This window comes from Pelodiscus sinensis, chromosome 11 (assembly GCF_052426305.1).
Source record: "Pelodiscus sinensis isolate ZL-2025 chromosome 11, ASM5242630v1, whole genome shotgun sequence".
NCBI classification, from domain to species: domain Eukaryota; kingdom Metazoa; phylum Chordata; order Testudines; family Trionychidae; genus Pelodiscus; species Pelodiscus sinensis.
Window position 1 is genome coordinate 17924963 of NC_143062.1, and position 20216 is coordinate 17945178.

General features: G+C 47.7%; 1 protein-coding gene across 1 annotated transcript; it reads right to left on the minus strand.

The window, feature by feature from the left end:
- Positions 1-711: 711 nt before the first annotated feature.
- LOC102460551 (solute carrier family 22 member 6-A-like) lies at positions 712-19463 on the minus strand. Its single transcript, XM_006136594.5, has 10 exons — positions 18599-19463; positions 17088-17191; positions 15733-15887; positions 14370-14538; positions 11775-11898; positions 10692-10807; positions 6884-7098; positions 5262-5370; positions 2987-3190; positions 712-2712 (listed from the first exon to the last, which is right to left on the minus strand). Exons 1-10 carry the CDS (start codon positions 18998-19000, stop codon positions 2628-2630), a joined length of 1683 nt encoding a protein of 560 aa, XP_006136656.2. The 5' UTR covers positions 19001-19463; the 3' UTR covers positions 712-2627.
- Positions 19464-20216: the final 753 nt, after the last annotated feature.

The following is a 20216-nucleotide window of genomic DNA, read 5'->3' on the forward strand; positions in this document are numbered from 1 at the left end:
TTGATTGCTATGGGTGTAACTGAGTGGTCCAGTGGTTAAAGCTAGGCATCAGCGCTCTTGGGTTCTATTTCCAGTTCTGTGAGGAAAGTAGCGTCTAATGATTAGAGTGGTAGAGGCTGAGATTCAGGACCCCTGGGTTTGGTTATCAGTTCTCAGAGGAGAATGAAGTCTAGCGGGTCAGAGAAGTAGGAAGGAGGGTCAGGACTTCTAGATTCCATTCCCAGTTCTGGCTGGAGAGTAAGATCTAACGGTTAGAGCAGGTGGAGCTAGGAGTCAGGACTCTGGGGTTCCATTCTCAGCTTTGGAATGGGATGGAAGCTTCGCAGAGGCGAAAGTAAGCAGGTGAACCCTGGTGCGCAGCTCTAGCAAGGGTTGGCTAAGGAAGCTATTTAAAGAGCTGGCAGGGACTTGGGGTTCTGATAAGGCAGTACCTGTAAAAAATGTTATGTTGCTTTCACCGCTGGAGCTTAGTGGGTTAGAGTCTGTATGGCTGTGTCTACACTGGCATAAATTTCCGGAACTGCTTAAAACGGAATACTATTCCGTTTTCAGTTTTTCCGGTATGTGTTTGGGGGTGGAGGATTGGTAGACATGATTCCCAGCTCTGAGGGAAGTGAAATTAGTGAATCAGGGCAGAGGAAGTTGAGAATCAGGACTCCTGGGTTCTCTTTCCTATTTTCAAAATGGAATAAAGGAAATATTTCTATCATGACAGTGTTAGGCTGGAGTTTATTGAGACAGGATGACACTAAGGCCACGACTTAGCAAGATGCAAAGGAGAACTGGACATCTATCTGGATAACAGGAATATCAATAATACAAAGAAGAGATTTCGAAGTCATACAAACCTCATGAGTCAGGCCTTACCCCCCCCCCCTCAAAATCTGTGTCTAGTAGAATAGTGCAAAATTTTTCAACTGAAACTGGTTTTGTTTGAAAATGCAGATTTGGTGACACTGCAATGGTTCATGAGTTCATGTTGGTTTTGCTGAATTATTTATTGCGAGGAAGGGAGAAAGTGGTAAATGTTGTTGAAAGTCTAAATGTTTTGATTTTCCAACCTGAAGCAACTTAGTTTGGAAATTTCCTTTAATTGTTGTTTTATAAAAAATACTAAAGTTTTAAAGTAGTTTGGAATCAAAGCAAAATATTTAATTAAAAACAAATTTTTTACATTTTTCTATTTGCTGGAAATTTTGAACAATTTCATTTTCACACAACTCACAGTCAACCAGTGGCACTCTTTGCCAGAGGATGTTGTGAAGGCCAGGTGTTTAACAGGGTTTAAAAAAAGCTAGACTAGATAAATTCATGGAGGCTAGGTCCATAAATGGCTATTAGCCAGGATAGGCAGGAATGGTGTCCCTAGCCTATGTCAGAAGTTGGAAATGGGTGACAGGAGATGGATCACTAGATGATTACCTGCTCTGTTCATTCTCTCTGGGGTATCTGTCATTGGCCACTATTGGAAGACAGGACACTGGGCTAGATAAACCTTTGGTCTGACCCACTATGGTCAATCTTACGTTCTTACATTATGTTATGTTCTTATTTGCAGCCAAAATGGATTTTTCTAAACCAAGGAAAAAACCATTATTTGCCCAACTTTAGTGACTGTTCAAGATCAGGATGTGACTTGATAATGGAGAGGTTCTCTCATATCTGCCCACTGCAGGGTAGTGATTAGGGAGGTAATAGTGTAGTCAATTAACTGATTAAACGATAAGCAAAAGCTCATAGGTCAATATTATAGACTACATGCATTTCCCCCCCACCCCTTGCCAGTAAATTGTTTAGCACGCTGGTGAGCAGCCCAGCTCAGTCCTGGCTTGCACTGGGTCCTGAACCTACCCCCGCTGTGGCCCTGTATTTAAAGAGTATTAGGAGGCAGGCAGGCAGCCCAGCTCAGTTTCAGCTCATGCTGGGTCCAGGAGCTCACACCCCTCCCCATCAGACATGGGCTGCCCAGGGACTATAGAATAGTCGACTAACCAATAAGAATTCATGAGGTTAATGGACTATTCAGTTAACCAATATTTAATATCCCTAGTTGTTTTCTTCTTCTTAAACCCTTGTACTCTGAGTGGAGCATAGTAGGGATGTAAAATCCTGGTTAATCTGTTAACCGGTTAAATGTTAGGTTCACCTAATGGAAATGGCCCTGGAAGTATTTGCTGAATTGTTGGGTACCATGTGTTGGATCCCAAGTGCTACTCCATGTTTTGGACCTCATGGCAGAGCCACCTAGAGCAATTGATTCATGTCTCCCACTTTGCACACCAGCAGGTCCCAATTCCTGCTGTTTTTTGGGGGGGGGGGTCAATATGCTGTTTGAAGAGGTTAATTCGCTGCATTAAGTGCAAGTTGAACCCCTACAGAGTTATCACTGATGCCTGCACACTTCTGGTGTGATTAAAACAGTAAAACAGACAGGGGAGAATCTTCAAAAGTGCCTAAGCCCCTATTTTCAAAAGTGATTTGGAGCCACATTTTCAAATGTGAGGTAGGTGAGGCACTTAACTCTCATGAAGTGGCTAAGTCACTGCTGAAAATGGAATATAGGCTCCTAAAGCACTTTTGGAAAAAATTACCCATTGCCCTACAATGGTTGCTAATTTTTTCTTTTCTTAACTGGCTTCCTTGGCTGGGTCTGGCATGGTGGATTTCAGAAGGATCTTCATTTGTTGTTCCTCATCTCTCAGATGCTTGGATCTTAATAAAAAAGAATCAATAAATATTAACACTTAGACAAGTATCAAGAGTTGTATTTGGCTTAAAACATGCTAATGGGGCAAGATCCCACCCGGTGTAAATTATCCATAGCCACATCAGAATCAATGGGGTCAGATATCTATCTGTCTGTCTATCATCGCTTGAGCTCCCTCACTCTCTTGCTCTCAGTGGATCCTTGTCTGTATCATAAAGCACGCCCCTCTCAACTAATGCATCATGGCCACTGTTCCTGCCTTTCATTGATTCTACTCACTGTCTCTCCACTTCTTCTATAGTCTCAGGCAATGGCACATTGAGTGTCTCTGGCAGGAAGGCAGCTGTGATGCCGGAGATGATTGGGGCACCCCCATAAATGATGAGTGGCAGGGAGGGCATGTAATCCTCTAACATCTTCGCCAATGGGGCAGTCATGCTGCCCAGACGTGCCATAGTGTTGGTCAAGCCCATGCCGGTCTGTCTGTGAATTTGAAAACATTAGAAGATTTTCTCGGCGTTGCTCAGGTCCTTAACTCAAGTAAGTTTTGTTTTTCTTCATTTAAATCATTGCTTTGGGGTGGGAATGACGAAGGGTGGGCAACCCCAGGCCTCTCTCACTGCAGCAGTTTGGGGCCAGGTGAGAAGCGCCTGTCCATGGCCACTGCAGCTGCAGTGAGCACAGCTGGGGGAGGGCGCATGTCCCCTGGGTGGGGGACAGAAAGACACACAGACACACAAACAAACACTCTGAGATACATAGTAGATAGCTGTCCCTTTCTTCACCCCAGCTGCCTGTTGGCCCAATGGGGTGATAGCTGTCCTGGTCCTCATCTTGGCCCTTTGATGCCCCCCCTGTGGTCATTCTGCAGTATAATGCCCACCTACCACACCCCTCCCTTTCCATTTTCTGAGAAACAATCAAATTCCAGGCACACCCCATTGCCCTGGCACAATCAAACCCTGGCCTTCTCTAAAGTTATGGTAAGAGGAAGCTGCACATCAAATGTGGTGAGCCTAGCTCTTACCATTTAGGAGTACTTGAACAAACAGACTCACTGACAGCCAGACAGAAAGACAGATGCAGATACTAAAATATATAGTAAAGAAGATAACAAACAGAGCTATTAGCTTAAGCCACAGAGTTGAGATGAATCTGGGTTAAGGAGTTCACACGCAATAAGCTGAGTAGTAATGGTCAGTCAAACCCTGTGGACTCAGAGGCTATGTCTAAACTACATTCCTCTTCTGAAAGAGGAATGTAAATGAGCCAATTGAAAATTCAAATGAAGTGCGGATTTACAAATCTCGCGCTTCATTTACATACTCGCGGGAGAGTGCCTTTTCATACTCATTTTTTCAGGAGTACGGGTTCTTTCGAAAAAGGGTTGTTTTTTTTTAAAGAACCTCATCTAGACTGTGGTTTCTTTTTCGAAAAAGGGCTCTCCCGTGATTATGCAAATGAAGCGTGAGATTTATAAATCCATGCTTCATTTGAATTTTCAATTGGCCTCATTTACCTTCCTCTTTTGGAAGAGGAATGTAGTTTGGATGTGCCCATAGTGACTAGGGAGACAGGATACCAGGGGTCTTTTCCCTGCTCTGCCACTGACCCTTTGTATGACCTTGGGCAACTCCCTTCCTCCTCTGCATTAATCTCTTTCCCCTATCACCCTCAATCTGCCTTGTCTACTGTGATTGTGAAGCACAGAGACTGCTGTCACTGTGTTTGGCCAGCACCTGGTACAATGGGGACCCTAATCCAAGTCAGAGTTTGTGCAGCACCTGGCACCATGGGGACAAATGAGACATTTACTGGGGGTAGTTGACCCCACAAGTGCAGAGTTTCTTGCAGCTGGGACTAGGCTAGCTAGATCTTTGAGCTGATGCAGCAGTTCTTAGTTCGCAGAAGGGCAATTTTGTGTGGCAAGACTGAGATGCCTCAGAGGGCTCTCCCTTTTCAGGTGGCACATCCTCAGCAATTGTGGAGAGTCAGGCCCACTTTGGGATCCTGACGTGGGCATCCCCTAACATCACTAGGAGAGCTGGTCAGGAAAGGGGTTTCCTGTCCCATGATCATTTCTGAGATTTCAAACATTCTTGTCATTCCCAATCAGGATGAACTATTGACATTTCAAATATCACTGTGAATTCACCAATATAAAACCCCTTTGGTTTGGGTCCATCCCATGTCTTCGTTTCAATTTCAACCTTTGTGATGTGTCAGTACAAGCATCGTTGTCTTTTATTGACTAGAGCTAGCTGACACAGTCCAAAATGCACAGCTGTTTCCACCTGGGAAAATGGGCTTTTTCATTTGGAAATGTAATTTCCACCCTGTTTCCCCACACACACACCCCACAATTATTTTCCAAGCAGCCCCTTCCTATGAAAAGCTTTGTCTTTGATGAAACAGCCTTTTCCAACAGAAAAATACATTGTGATGAAAAATTCCTGACCAATTTTAATCACTAGCCCCTTGGCCCTGGTCCTTTTCTGTTCTGCTGGGCTGTAGGGGAAGTTGGAGCTGCACTGTTTGAGTTTTTGCCACATACCTAACCACTGTGGGGTACAGCTCACTTGTGTAGAGGTAGACACAGTTGAAGGAGGCAGCAAGACAGCCTTTTCCAAAGACAGCCAGAACCGTACGTACGGTCTTCAGATCTTGGGAGAAGCACACAGTGGAGGAGGGTTAAGCATGCGAAAAAAAGCTGAAAAGCTCAGGGAACCAATGGGATGTATCCCCCGCATCATCTGTAGTTCCACTAGTGCCAGCGAGACCAGATTCCCAGCTGGTGAAAATTGACTGTGACTCCATTGGTGTCAATGGAGTCAAATCCCCAGCTGCTCCATGAAAGCCAAAAGGGGCAAGAAATCAATGGAGCTGAGCTAATTTACAGGATCTGTGCCTCAGTTTGCCACCTAGAAATGATCTTCCTTTCTGCATTGTGCCTATTTAGATGGTGAACTCTGTGTGGAAGGGCCTCTCTCTCACTTCAGGTGTGTGCACTGCTCAGCACCAGGGTCCCTGATCTCATTATTAGTACAGTGCTAAGCCTGATCTTCCTTAGAGTCTGTGCAGCGACTCGCCCCGTGATCAAATACTAATAACCTTCCAGCCAGCTTTGTGAAACTGTGTCTGTCACACTTCACAGACAGCAAGAGGAGCATCCATTTTGCAACCATCTTGCAACAGACCAGCCCTGCTCAGGCTGAATGTGTGTCTCAGCTTGCTTCATGGGGCAGTGCCATGGCTACTGGAGTCATAAACATATGCCAGCTGCTTCTATCCTTGGCAGCAGCAGGCGATTCTGCAACCATAGTACACAGCTGTGGCCTTATCGGTGGCCTTGAGTCCTTTAGCTCTTACAGATTAGCCAACTTTGGAAGCCCTGGGGGCCACAATGATACCCACAGCACATGCTAAGGGCCACAATGTAAGTTGCAAATATATATATGCAAATAGTTTCTTTCACGCAGCGCTTCCAGCACTTCCTCCCTGGGAGCTAGAAACACCGACACCCTGTACCTATCTGTTCCAGCCAGCCTGTTCACTTGTGTCTTTCAGTACTCACCCCACCTGGGAGATGCCTTGCTGTTGTGGAATGTGTTCCCAGTGGAGGGCATGTTCAAAGGATCCCACCTGTGGACTGCATATTGAGCCCCACATAAACCCAAACCACACCGTGGGCTGAAAACAAACGGGCCACAGGCCGCATGTGGTCCTCGGGCCACATGTTGAGTAGCACTGGATTCGTTCTTCTCCCTCCCCTGCTGCCGACTATGGCTAGGTCTAGACTACAGGTTTCTGTCAGAAAAAGCTATGCAAAATGCGCTCCATGTTTTGCATAGCTTTTTCCAATTCTTTTGTCAGAAGAGGCTTTTCCAACATTTGGCCCGTCTAGACTGGGCCAAATGTCGGAAAAAAACCCTCTTTCAGAAGCCCCCTTCTTCCTCATGGAAGGAAGAATACAGGGGTTTCCGAAAAAGCGCATTTGCACATCCGCAAAAAAAAAAAGCGGACATGCAAACGCGTTCTCTGGATGTGGCAGGTATCCTGGAACCCCCCCTGCAGTGTAGACATAGCCTTTGTCAGCTAGGCTTTGGACCTTTGACATGACAAAGGATTGAATGCCTCTGTATCAACCTCTGAAAATCCAGGACACCATGTAATCACCTTGTGGGACAAAGATGTTGGCTATGATAGAGAGTCCAGCCAGGATGAGGACACAGGCCTGTGTGAACCGGCGTCCGATGAAACTAATTGTGAGGACCGAGATGAACTTTGCTGGGAAATCGACAGCTCCGAAGACCAGCTGGATCAAGAAGATATTGACACCAAAATTCTGCAGGTCCATGGCCAACCCATAATAGGCAAAGCTAGTGGAGAACCTGGGATGAATCAGACAGAGATTGATGCACAGAGGGTCCTTACCACTGAGTTTATTACAAGCATGTTCCTGTTTAGAATTGTGTTTAGTGGTTGGAGTCAGGACTCATGAGTTCTCTTTGCTGCTTTGGGTGGCAGTGTAGACTAGTAGGTGGACTGCACTGGGTCCTGTTCATAACTGTGGGAAGAGATTATATTCTCATGAGTTAGACTGGTAAGCAGCTAGGAGCCAGGACTGTGGGGGGCTCTATTCCCAGTTTTGGAGAAGTGTGGCCTACTGGTTAGAGCAAGAGGGAACTTTGTTGTTTATAGTTCTCAGAGACGAGTGGGGTCTAAAGCTGGCACAGGACAAACTAGGAGCCAAGAACACCTGAGTTCTTTCTCCGGCTCTGCATGTGGAATGTGTCCTAATACTAGAAATAGGAGTTTCTGAAGCCAGGATTCTGCATCTGGGTAGAAGCACCTCATGATGGTTTTCCCTTGCTGTCTCCCAGATGGGATTTACCAAAAACTCACTAAAACGTACTGAGCTGTGACCCAGCACAATGTTGGCCTAGGGGATAGTCAATCAAGGTGAAATTGACTGTTATACTGAAAGCCTGAGCTGTCACTGACATGACATGGGATGACGCAGCGCATCTGTCAGCCTTCGTAGAGCTGAGCAAAATTTTTCATCTAAAACTTTTTTCAGTGCAAAATGCAGATGCAACAACATCAAAACACTCACGCAAAAACCCTTTGCTGAAGAGTTCTTCTGCAAAAACTCTTCCAGAAGAGAGCGTCTACACTGGCATGTGCTTTTCCGCAAGAGATGTGCTTTTGCGCAAGAGCATCTGTGACGGCGCGTTGGGGGTTCCCCGTCTCCTGCACCCCGACATGGCACAAACAGACTGTACCAGCCAGTGGAATTGAGGGTGGTTTATTGCTCCTCCAGCACAGCGCAGCACAGATGTAATCTGGTTACAGGAACTGGGCTAGGATGCCTCAGGCCCCCTTGAGATGGGGGAGACTGGGCCCCTAAAACTCCAGCTCCTCTCCCTAGGCTGTCTCATCCATCCTCCCAGACAGCCACCAACCAACTAAAATCCCTTGCAGCCCTGCCCCCCCAGTCAGGGCCGCATTCACCTTCCTTTGTTCCTCTCCATGGGGGGTGTCTGGCCACTGGTTCAACAAGTTTGGCCTTACCTCTGCCTAGTGAGGTTTTCCCTGCTGGGTCTTGCTCCAGACAGCAGGGGTCACCACAGCCCAGCAAGTACCCCCACTACGTCACAGTTCTCCCCCCTCCGAGAGCGAACTGAGCAGGGTCACTCCACTCGTGACCTAGGGAAGTTCGGGTCCTCTGCGTGGGAACCCGCCCTGGGGACATGGGTGCTCCCCTTGACTCGGGCCGGCCGTGGCAAGGCCCCACATGAGCTGGCTTCCCTCTGTCCACTCGCCGCCCCGCTCCAGGGCGACTGGCACAGGCCTGTCCTCGGGGGTTCTCTGGTCTCCGGTCCTTGAGCCACAGCCTCAGTTTGGGTGGGCACGCTTCACAGAACTGCTCCATCATGACCAGCTTGAGCAGCTCCTCTGCGGCCTGGGCTCCGACTCCAGACACCCACTTGCGGCAGTATTGCGCCAGGCGGGAGGCCAGGTCCACATAGGTCTCCCGTGGCCCTTTCTGCACCCCCCGGAACTTCTTCCTGTACATCTCGGGGGTCAGCCCGAACTTGTGCAGCAGGGCCTCCTTGACTCGGTTGTAATCCCCTGGCTGTAGGTCCTCCAGCTGACTGAGCACTCCGGCCGCCTCCTGGCTCAGTGCGGGGATGAGCTCCTGCAGCCAGTCAGCTGGGGGGACCCGTTGCAGTCCACAGGCCCTCTCAAAGGAGCTGAGGAACCCGTCTATGTCGCCCACGTCCTTCAGTTGGGCCACCACGGGCCTCTCCAAGCATCTGGCAGTCCTGGGACCCTGGGGCCCATCCGCACTTGGCGCAGCCGGTGCCCCGCCGGTTCTCCGCTCTGCCATGGCCAGCTCATGCTGCCGCTGCCTCTCTCGATCCTGGCGCTCCTTCTCTCGGTCCTCTACTTCCAATTCCCTGATCCGCAGCTGGATCTCCAGCCGCCGCAGCTCCGCTGGGCTGGCCCCTGCCCTAGATGGGCTACGGCTTGCAGGCCTCCCGGGAGACGCTGTCTCATCTCTCCGGTGGGTTCCAGCGCTCCTCCCCCTCTCTGAGCCTGACACACTCTCAGGGGGGGTCTGGCTGCTTCCCCTGGGGACAAGATCCTGGCCCTGTGGCTGGTCATTCTCTTCCAGCTGGGCAATCAGCTGGGCCTTGGTCGCTTTCCGCACAGGCAAGCCCCTCTCTCTGCACAGCCCCACCAGCTCTGCCTTCAAGAGTCGGGCGTAGGCCATCTGCCCGCTGGGCCCCTCGGTGCAGACTCACCAGTCTAGTGCTGCAGCGCCCCACGATTCCCAGGAACCGCTTCGCTCTGCCTCCAGCACGCCTGGCTCCAGGGCTCTTGCTTCTACTGCGCCTTGTCGCTTGCCGCTGGAAGCTCCATCCACGGGGTGCAGTGCATCCCACTTCTGACACCAGTGTGACGGCGCGTTGGGGGTTCCCCGTCTCCTGCACCCCGACATGGCACAAACAGACTGTACCAGCCAGTGGAATTGAGGGTGGTTTATTGCTCCTCCAGCACAGCGCAGCACAGATGTAATCTGGTTACAGGAACTGGGCTAGGATGCCTCAGGCCCCCTTGAGATGGGGGAGACTGGGCCCCTAAAACTCCAGCTCCTCTCCCTAGGCTGTCTCATCCATCCTCCCAGACAGCCACCAACCAACTAAAATCCCTTGCAGCCCTGCCCCCCCAGTCAGGGCCGCATTCACCTTCCTTTGTTCCTCTCCATGGGGGGTGTCTGGCCACTGGTTCAACAAGTTTGGCCTTACCTCTGCCTAGTGAGGTTTTCCCTGCTGGGTCTTGCTCCAGACAGCAGGGGTCACCACAGCCCAGCAAGTACCCCCACTACGTCACAGCATCCATGCCAGTATAGATGCTCTCTTGCACAAGAAAACTCTGATGGCCATTTTAGCCATCGGGCTTTCTTGCGGAAGAAATTCATGTTGCCTGTCTACACTGGCCTCTTGCGCAAGGGGCTTATTCCTGAGCGGGAGCATCAGTTCAGGCGCAAGAAGCCCTGATTTCATACATTAGAACGTCAGTTTACTTGCGCAAGAACACGTGGCCAGTGTAGACAGGCAGCAAGTTTTTGCGCAAGAGCGGTCACTTTGGCGCAAGATCGCATCAGTGTAGACACAGCCAAGGAGTTCATGTCCCTTTTGCTGAATTGTTTGCGTTTAAGAAAATAAATAATCCCAAATAAAAAATAAAAATGTTTTGATTTTCATCTCAAAATGTTCTTTGCTTTTATTTTAAAAACATCTTAAAATATTTGAAATCAAAGCATTGGGTTTCATCTGATTTTTTCCAATTTTTTGATTAGCCAAATATTAAGAAAAGTAGTTTCCTGTTCAACTCAAAATATTTTTTTTGCTGATTTTTTCATTCATACCATTGTCTCAGCTTCCTCTTTATGGGATCATATGAGCCGACTCACCATACAAAGCAGAGGCAACAGGAGATCCGGCGCATGACAGGGGTCCTCACCAGGTCAATGAAGGTATAACTGCTCTTTGAAGAGGCTATTTCCTTCTGCATGTTGGATATCAAGGCCTGGAGAGAGAACAGAGGTCTGGGTAACAGAGTATGGGGCCTCCATGGTCAGGGAAAAGCTTGGAAACAGAGCTGGGTTATGAGAGGCGATGAGATTCTGGATCATCCAGTGATGACAAAATTCTTGTCTTGGAACAGGCCTCAGACAAAAAAATGTGTACATCTAGGAATGGATGGATAGGTATGTATGTAGGTAGATGAGTGTGCAGGAGGGTGGATGGATACAGTGGTGTGTGTGGACCAGTGTTTCTCAACCTTTTTTCATAAAGTACCCCTTTACAAAAATTATAAGTACCCCCTTTTTCAAAAAAAATGTAAGTACCCCCAGTACCTACAGTTTTCAGACACACCGCTCTTTTCTTCTATTGTAACACATTTGTTTAAACAACTTAATTGTAGCCGGGCGGGCAATGAAATTTTGGTGTATAAAAAGTACAAAAACAATAAAGTGCTGTAAAACTTAAGACAAATATTCAGTTTTCTCCAAGTTTCAGTTATGTTGACGTACCCTACAGGCTTCTCTCAAGCTCCCCAAAGGTACTTGTATCACTGGTTGAGAAACACTGATATAGACTGCATGGGGATTAATAGAAAAATTACATATATGACTGTACATTTATAAAAATATAGGTGTTTGTCTAGAGATGGATAGATAGATAGATGGCTGGATAGATGGTTGTGTGTGTACAGTTATAGGTAGATAGACTGAAAGAAGATACAATGAGATTCCATATGTACAAAGTATGGTGAAATTGACTGTTATACCGAAAGCCTGAGCTGTCACTGACATGACATGGTGAAAATATTGCTCAGGGAATATTACAGCTGGGTGCACTGCTGGTGTACATCTGCGGAGCCCTCATACTATGAGCTCAGCTACACTAAATTATACTTGCTTCTCTCATGTGCCTCTCTGGGCTGCTGGAGTTGGTGGGTGCTTTCAACTTTTCTTGAGATCCAGTCTTACCTCTGTGTTGAATTTGTCTCCTTCTTCCTTCTTCCCATTTATCCTGGCCACTCTCTTGAGCTGCTGAGCTGCATGGTCATGTCTGCCAGTCATCACCAGCCAGCGGGCAGACTCTGCAAACCACCTGGGAAACAGAAGAGATGAAAACACACCTGCCTGGATCTCCTTGTACTGGGATCTGCCCCAGCGGTGCATGGTGCAGTGCCCAAAGCTGGTGCTGGCGTTGCAGGACACAACCAGTGACAGAGGCAGCAGTGGGCATGTGGAATAGCCTCCATGGAACCTGCATCAATGGAACCTTCCCCTGCTGCCTGGTGTTACTGCAACCTCCATTCCCACCAGGAGACAGTGCAGTGGCTGCAGGCGGTACTGCACTCGGTAGTGCACCAGGAAGGAAGAATAGGGTGATATGGCCAAAACCTGGCTTCCATTCCTTGCTCCCCTGCTGACTTCCTATGCCACTGTTGCAAGACATGTCTCGGAGTATGTCTACACTACACAGCTTTTAGCGACAAGGCTCTGTCAACACAGCACTATTGCTAAAAATCGGAATGTGTGAACGCTGTTTGTCAGCTCCTTTGTCAGCAAAATACTTTTACCCCCAATGAGGGGTTCACTTTGTGGATAGGTGAGTGGTCCTGCAGCCAAAGCAGCGTTCACACTTTCACTTGCCACCACTAAACTTTCTCATTAATGCGGGGTTTTTTGAGTCCCCGTGAATGACTAAAGTTTGGTCGATCAAGTGCAAGGGTAGATAAAGCCTTAGTCTATCTCTGTCTGAAATGGCTCATCTGTATTACAAGATAATAGCTCTGCTCTCTACCACAGAAAGTTGTTGTGATTACAGCTGGTTGGCATTTTTTAGTGAAATATTTTTCCACTGAAAAATGCTGATTTGTCTGAACTGAAACGGACTACAGGAAAAGGTTGGTTGCCATGAATCTCTCAATTTTTTAAAAAAATGGAAAAAGCTTCAAAATTTGACTTTTGTCAAAATTAAAATTTTCAACCATTTTGGTTCATTTTTCTTCATTTAAGGGTAAAAAATAAATTAAAAAGCTTCAGATCAAAAATAAAAGTTTCAAAATTATCAAAAGGAAACATTTTGTTTGACCGAACCTGAATATTTTTTCACATTATCAATTGACAAAAGTTTTCCTACTTTAGACTTTTGGCCAGATTCAGGATGGGAAATATTTTCAAAGCTTCAAGAACTCCTATGGTTTTTGCCATCCCATTCTTGCTGTGAGCATAAATATGTTAAACATTGTGCTGTGCCTAGGTGCTGTGATGATGGGTGCCAGATGAGTATTTAAGATAGATAAACCCCTCACATTAACCTAGCATTGATTTTATGGGTGGGGTAAATCCCTGTTTGGTTTCATCTGAAATTTTTCACAATATATTAAAAAAAATTTACAACAGAACAAGAGTGTTCATTTTGTTTCCATTTAGAGAGAGCTTTTTTTATTTCCTCTTGTTTGTTTACTTCATTTTTCCACTGGTAAATGGAGTAAAGTTGAAAAAATAACCCCAAAATATTGAAATGAAATGTTTGTTATATCAAAGAAATTGCTAGAATTAGAAAGAAATGGTCATTTTTCAGCAAAAATTCTGGAAACTAAAATTAAATGTTTCCTTTCTTTGAACATTTTTGAAGGAAACAGAATTTTTTTGGGGGGGGGGGAGGAGTCATTTTTCATGGAAAACAAATTAAAAACATCAAATCATCAACTTTCTTTATTCTTAGTCTCGCCACTTCTCTAGTTTGCTGAAACAATTCCAGGTATGATACTCCATAGTTTTCATAGCTCTCTGTTCATTATTATTTATTATTTGTATTGCTCTAATGCCCAGAAGGCCCAGTCATGGGGCAAGACCTTCATTGTGCCAGATGCTGAACAAAAAGACAGTCACAGCCCCAAACCGTTTAGAATCTAAGGACAAAACAAGCTTACAGACAGATAAAAGAGCACAAGGAAACTGCAAGACAGTATCAGCAGCAGCCTAACCAACGTCGGGTTTTTTGTAAGCCTCGCCACAAAGCAGAGTTTGAAGGGTTTGAGGAGGGTCAATGAGATGATGTTGACAGGGGAACTCCACCCAGGTGCAGGGGGCAGCATGGGCGAAAGCGCAAAAGGTGCTTGTTTCAAAATGTAGCAAGTGTGCAGTGGAGGCAGGCATCACAGGCCAGTTGGAGTTGGGAATCACTAGCCCTGTGCTAGTGGCGGACAAATGAGATGCTTACGCTGCCATTGGCCATGAACAGCTTTGAATGTGAAGGTGAGTACTTTGTGTATGGTGCAATGAAGATGGGGAGCCATTGGAAGGCTGCAAAGAGGGGTGACCTGAGCAAAGCCACGGGAGAGGGAAATGATCTTTGCGGGAGTGTTTTGAATGGATGTGAGTGGAGCAAGACTTCATTTGCCAAGGCTGGAGAAGAGCATGTTGCAACTACTGAGGAGCAAGCTTCTGAGAATCAGGATACTCAATCTGTTTATTCTACTTGCTTAACATTTCACTCATTGCTGCATTCAGTGAACAAGGCAGGTTGGAAGGAGACTGATCCGAAAGGATGAGGATGAGCTAACCTACCAGGAGTAGATGAAGAAGATGAAGTAGGGCAAAGACACCACAAGCTGCAGCCATCGCCAACTGGAGATGACGTAAGCCACCCCTACCAGAATGAACTGCCCGGTCGTGTAGCAGTAGCCATACATGGTGCCCACAATGGCCCGGGTGTGGGTGGGTGTCCATTCCACAGCTGGGGAGATACACACAGAAAGGGAAAATAATGTCTCTGTCCTCGGGGTGATGTCCTCCAGTGGTGAGAACAAGTGCAGGTGAAGGCAGCAGGAAGCAGGTACAAACAGTGTACACCTGCCTCGGTGAGGCTGAGATGAAATAGCTCCCCAGAACCTGCATTCCTGTTCCGGCCTCCTTCCCCTGCTAGCTCTGCCCCACTTGCTGGCCATAGGTGGTTCTGCACCCTGCTGGAGCCTCTCCCTCTGCCCTCCCCATGGCAGCAGTTAGTACTGCACCCTCCAGCACCTCCAGCCCTCCCCGTAACAGCAAGCAATGCTGTACCCTCAGGGCTACAGCAGCACCTGTTCCTCAGGGGCAGCAGGATGCACTGTCCTCAGCGTGGCTGCAAATACTCCAGAACCTCCCTATGGCAGCAGGTGGTACAGTACCCTGCAGGGCTGCAGCTGCTTTCACGCCCCACAGTGGCGCATATCTGCACCCTGACATGCATCAGCCACAGTACCCAGCTATTATGTAACATGAGTCTGAGTCCCACTAGCTTCTCATACCCGGCTGACCCTCCAGTCCCTGGAGGACAAGTACATTCTGTATAGGGAAGGGACTTTTTAGTAATGAGGAGGGAGTTCGTAGCTCCCAGCTGATGCTCATGACTCGTGCCGGTTATGTGAAAGAGGCATTGTGGCATCTGTTATTGAACAATGGCACCCTACTCCACTGAGCATCCATCCCATTTTGGGGGGACCTGTATGCTATTGGAAGCTGCCCTGTTTTGTAAAGGACATATTGTGGCATCTCTGTTATGGGATCATGTGGGGGGGGGATTGTTCTAGGGAACTCAGTTCTCATTTAGGTACCACTTTTTCAGAAGTGAGGCCAGGGCCAGATTTTGAGGTGAACAATACCCATTTAAGCACCTAAATAACATGCTCAGGCCCTTATCGATTGTAGCAAATCCATGTGCCACTGTGAGCTGCTGAGTGCCGTGGGAAATCCAGGGTGGACTTTTTGGAAAATCTAACTCCCGGTTTTGAGTGCTGAGATCTTGGCCATGCCACCCATGCTGTGTGTGCTTCTGGCCTCCCTGTGATCCCTCCACAGACTCATTTATCAGCCTCTGGACCAAGGCACCTCCTTCCATCCCCAGTAGCCAGCTTGTCTTGTGTCTGGAGTGGCAGGCGCTGGACACACTTACATAGACAGACACCGTTCATCACGATGCCCGAGAAGGCCATTCCAGTCAGGAAGCGGAAGATGCAGTAGGCAGTGAAGCTGGGTGAGAAGGCAGAGCACGTGCCCGTGACGGCCATCTGCAAGTAGCACCAGATCAAGAGAGATCTGCGTCCAAACCTGAGCCCGAAAGAACCAAGAGAACAGGTGAGGGAAACCCAGGAGACTGAGAAAAGTGTTTTCAGAGTAGGAGTTAACCCTGGTGCCAGGGACTCTTGGAGCCATTGATGTCTGTGGCTTCCTAGCAAGGGGAATGGGCAAACAGGCAGGAGGTCCCTGCTCTAAAACCAGCTCTGTGGCATGTGACAAAAGGTTACTGATGAAAATACTTCATGACAGTTGTGCTGTGGCTGCGAATGACAAGACCTTCAGGGATGGATGAAGGCAATCTGAGGCCCATCACCTGGCTGGTATTGGACTGTTAGAAAAACATCCAATTTTTATTTTAAAAGCTCCTGGGATGGAGAATTCACCACAGCTCTGGGGCCGTTGTTCAAGTGGGTAATTCCTTTTGCTGTTAAAATTTGCACCTTATTTCCAGTCTGAATTTGTCTAGCTTCACTTTCCATCTAGCCCTTTGTCAGCTGGATGGAAAAGCTGTTACCAGATTTCTGCTCCCCAGGCAGGTACCTATATACAGAGCCCCATCTTCTTTGCAAATGTGAAATAAAACAAAATAAAGCAAAAAACCAAGCCTGCTGTGGCAGCTCCTGGCCTGTGAGGCTCCCTATTCTGAACAGGGGGGCACCTGGTCAAACCTGGGCAGCATTGTGACCCCCTGTGCCAGCTTGCTGCACCCTGACTCAAGAGCTGGGCCCAGCCCCACCTCCTAGACCCTCAGGAGTTACAGCTGCAAGGTGAGTGCAGGGCAGACTTGGGCATGGAAGACTTGTCTCCCCTAGAGCCTCCCAGCACCTGGTGGCAGGGCCCCGTCCCCCTCCAGAACCTGCCAACCCTCAGGGGCAGGATCCAATCCTCCCCTCCCCCACATGGATAAAATGAACAAAATAAAAATCACGAGCAATTCACCAAAAAAATCATAAAAAGAATTTGTGGGGCTCCAACATACAGACCGTGATCAAATGTCTCGCTGTAAGGCACCTTTTCCAAGCCTTTCCTCAGTCTCCTGGCTTTTCTCTAACCCCCCTGCAACCTTCCAACAGCCTTGTGGAGTTGTGGATACCAGAACTGATACAGGATTCCGGTATCAGCCGTACCAGTGCCCCGTACAGAGACACCACAACATCTCTCCTCCTGCGCGAGATTCCTGACTCCCCCCAGGACCAGCCTTGCTCAGTTTCACAACGACATCACCCTCACCTGTCTGACAGGCCTCCAAAGATGATGCCTCCCACCAGGATCCCGGCCATGTAGAGGGACTGAGCCATCTGCTTCAGCTGCCGGGAATCACACACGAGGTCCCACTGTCAGGGAAAGAGAAAACAAAGCTTGGCTCCAGGATGAAGACTGGCTGGTGTTTAAGGCCCCAGACTGGGGCTCAAAAGAGTTGGTGCTTTAGGCTGAGGTTTTCAAAACCACAGGCAGCACTTGGCTATCCAGTGCCCATTGCAATCAATTTTAATATATGCAATAAACGTCCAAAGCTACCTACAACTGGTGGGAAATGTCATCTGTAGGGCATCACAACCTCATTCTAGCTGAGCCTCAGTGTCCATTGTCTGCAGAATGAGGGAGGCTCATCCCTCCTTTGTCTACTCAGGCTGTAAATTCTTTGGGTCTCTAGCTCTGTGTCTGTGTAGCACCCAGCACAGGTGGGCCCCAATCTCAGTTGGGGTCTGTGTGTCGCGCGGCACAATCTATGGGACCTGTGCAGTGCCTAGAGCAGTGGGGTCCTGATTTGAGCTGGAGCCCATGCAGCGTCTGAGCCATTGGCTCCTCTGTCTCAGCTGGGCTCTGTGCAGTGCCAGGCAGCACAGGACCCCACTCCCAACGTGGGTCTGTGTAGCACCTGGCACAGCTGGTCTCTGAACACAGCTGGGATCTGTGCAGTGCTAGGATCCTTTAGACAGAAATGTAGGATCAAAGAGAAAGATCCTATGTAAGGTGGATGGTTTGGAGTGAAGTGTGTGTTCAAGAGACCTGGATCTTTCCTCCTGGCTCTGACACTGACTTGCTGTGACCTTGGGCAAGTCATGTAGCCTCACCGTGCCTTAGTTTCCCCCAGCTGCGAAATGGGATAGTAAAGATTAGTCACTAGTGTAAAGCCCTTTGAGATCTAGGGGAGAGCAGGGCTAACTCTTAGCATCATTCTTGCTTTCTTTAATGTGAATCAGAGAATTACATTGAATTTAATTGAGAGGACACCAAACACAAAATAGATGGGCAAATTCCCACCCCAAGCAGTGCTACCACAGCTTCCTTGTGCTTGTGCACTGAAGAAATCCAGGCTCTGTGAAGCGTAAAGGCTGTGACCTGCACACTTTCCTTACCACCTGTGCCAGGGCAGCCACTTGAAATTGCATGGATTGAAGTCGCCAGGAGCCAGAATGTAACTGAGAATGGCACATGGCCCTGGATGAAATTCTGCACTGATTTAGGCTCCGTGAAACCAAGCTGATGCCAATGGATGTGCAGGGACTGTATGTTGATGCAAATTTTAAGATCAGAGACTAGGAAGAGCAGGGTTGATAGATCAAAATTGTAACCTCCTGTGCCCATACCACAGTGCTACTTAGTTGCAAAAATCTATGAAACAGGCATGCTTCCAACAACCATATTTTCACTCATCCACCCCCAGCTTCCACCCCATGGGGTCAGCATCCTTTTCCCACTTGGTTACCCACATGGCAGCAGGTCTTGCTCTCACATACCTCTGTAACGATAGAACTGGTGAAAAAGTCCTTCTCGTACACCCACCCATCAGCACAGGGTTCAGTCTCCAATTTGGTTATGTTTGTGACTGTAACGTTGGGATCTAGGAGCTGCCACTGAGTGGTGACAAAACGGTGACACTTCTCTGGCTGCTGGTTGTTGTCGAAGGGGATGGAAACCCTGAGCAGGTCCTTGGCACCGATCATTCCACTGAGGTTGGTGTAAGGAGTGTCGTTGATGTTGATATGGACATGGCAGTGGTGCTCAGAGTCGACCGCGGTGAAATTCTGCAGGAGGTTATGGCTGGCCATCATAAAAACTGGAAGAGCCAGTAAGATAACATAGATGATTTGGAAGCGGCCCATGCCCCCGACGTGGTCTAAGAGCTCAGCAAAACTCATGGTGTTGGGTTGAAAGATTCAGCACTAGCCACCTGGTTAAGCAAAAACGATGGGGCTCAAATATCTGGTGTTACCTGAATAGGATACTTGTAAAAACTAAATGTGCAATCAAAATATCTACACAGAAAGATGTTAATTTGTCTCCGGCTTATATCCTGTTTCACAACTTCAGAGACACCCATAAAGTGCACCACTGCCTAGAAAAAGTCAGCTGTTGGTAAATAGTGTCTGCGGATTCTTAAAGGCGTAGTCTCCCAAGAAGAGGCAGTGAGTTATATTCTTCCTAAATAACAGTGTGTTAGCACGTTGCTTCTCCTTTGTTGCAAAAATTCCCATACAACCATTCTTAGTTTTCTGTCAATTGAGGGAAAATTCCACACTCCCATTCCATGAACTTTGAATACATAAGGGGATGGTTTTGCAAAGCTTAGTTCCACTCTGATCCTTGTAGTTCACCCTCTGAAAAAGCAAGTAGGGTTTATATATCCCTCGAAAGATTATATAAGGCCGTAAGCAGGTCACTTGGTTAAAATTTTACTTTGTTTTGCATGGATTAAGTCAAAAAAGAGAAAGTCTGAATGCCATTTGCTAGATACCATGCCATATTCTTCAAGTACAGAGGTGACAAACACACTAATCCAAGTTGCTAAACGAGTATAATATTTATACTACAGAACTAGAAATAAACTTTAACTAAGAAGGATCCAGGTTTAGCAGTGCTACTAAAAGGTCACATCTGTTCTGAGTCATCACCAGGGCTCGCCGAACCACGGCGAGCCCCGCTCGCCAGCCACGCTGTCCGGCGATCTGCGCGTGCGCAGATTGCCCGAACCCAGCTCTTCCGGGTTACAATCTACTCACCACGAGAGAGTAGATTGTATTTGTCGAGCCCTGGTCATCACTATTCTTCAAAAGCAGCGAGGAGTCCTGTGGACCTTATAGACTAACCGAAGTGTTGGAGCATAAGCTTTCGTGGGTAAAGACCCACTTTGTCAGATGCATGTAGTGGAAATTTCTAGAGGCAGGTATAAATATGCAGGCCAGAATCAGGCTAGAGATGACGAGGTGGATCCAATCAGGGAGGATGAGGCCCACTTCTAGTAGCTGATCTGGAGGTGTGAATACCAAGAGAGGAGAAGCTGCTTTTGTAGTTAGCAAGCCATTCACACTCTTTGTTTAATCCTGAGTTGATTGTGTCAAACTTGAAGATGAACTG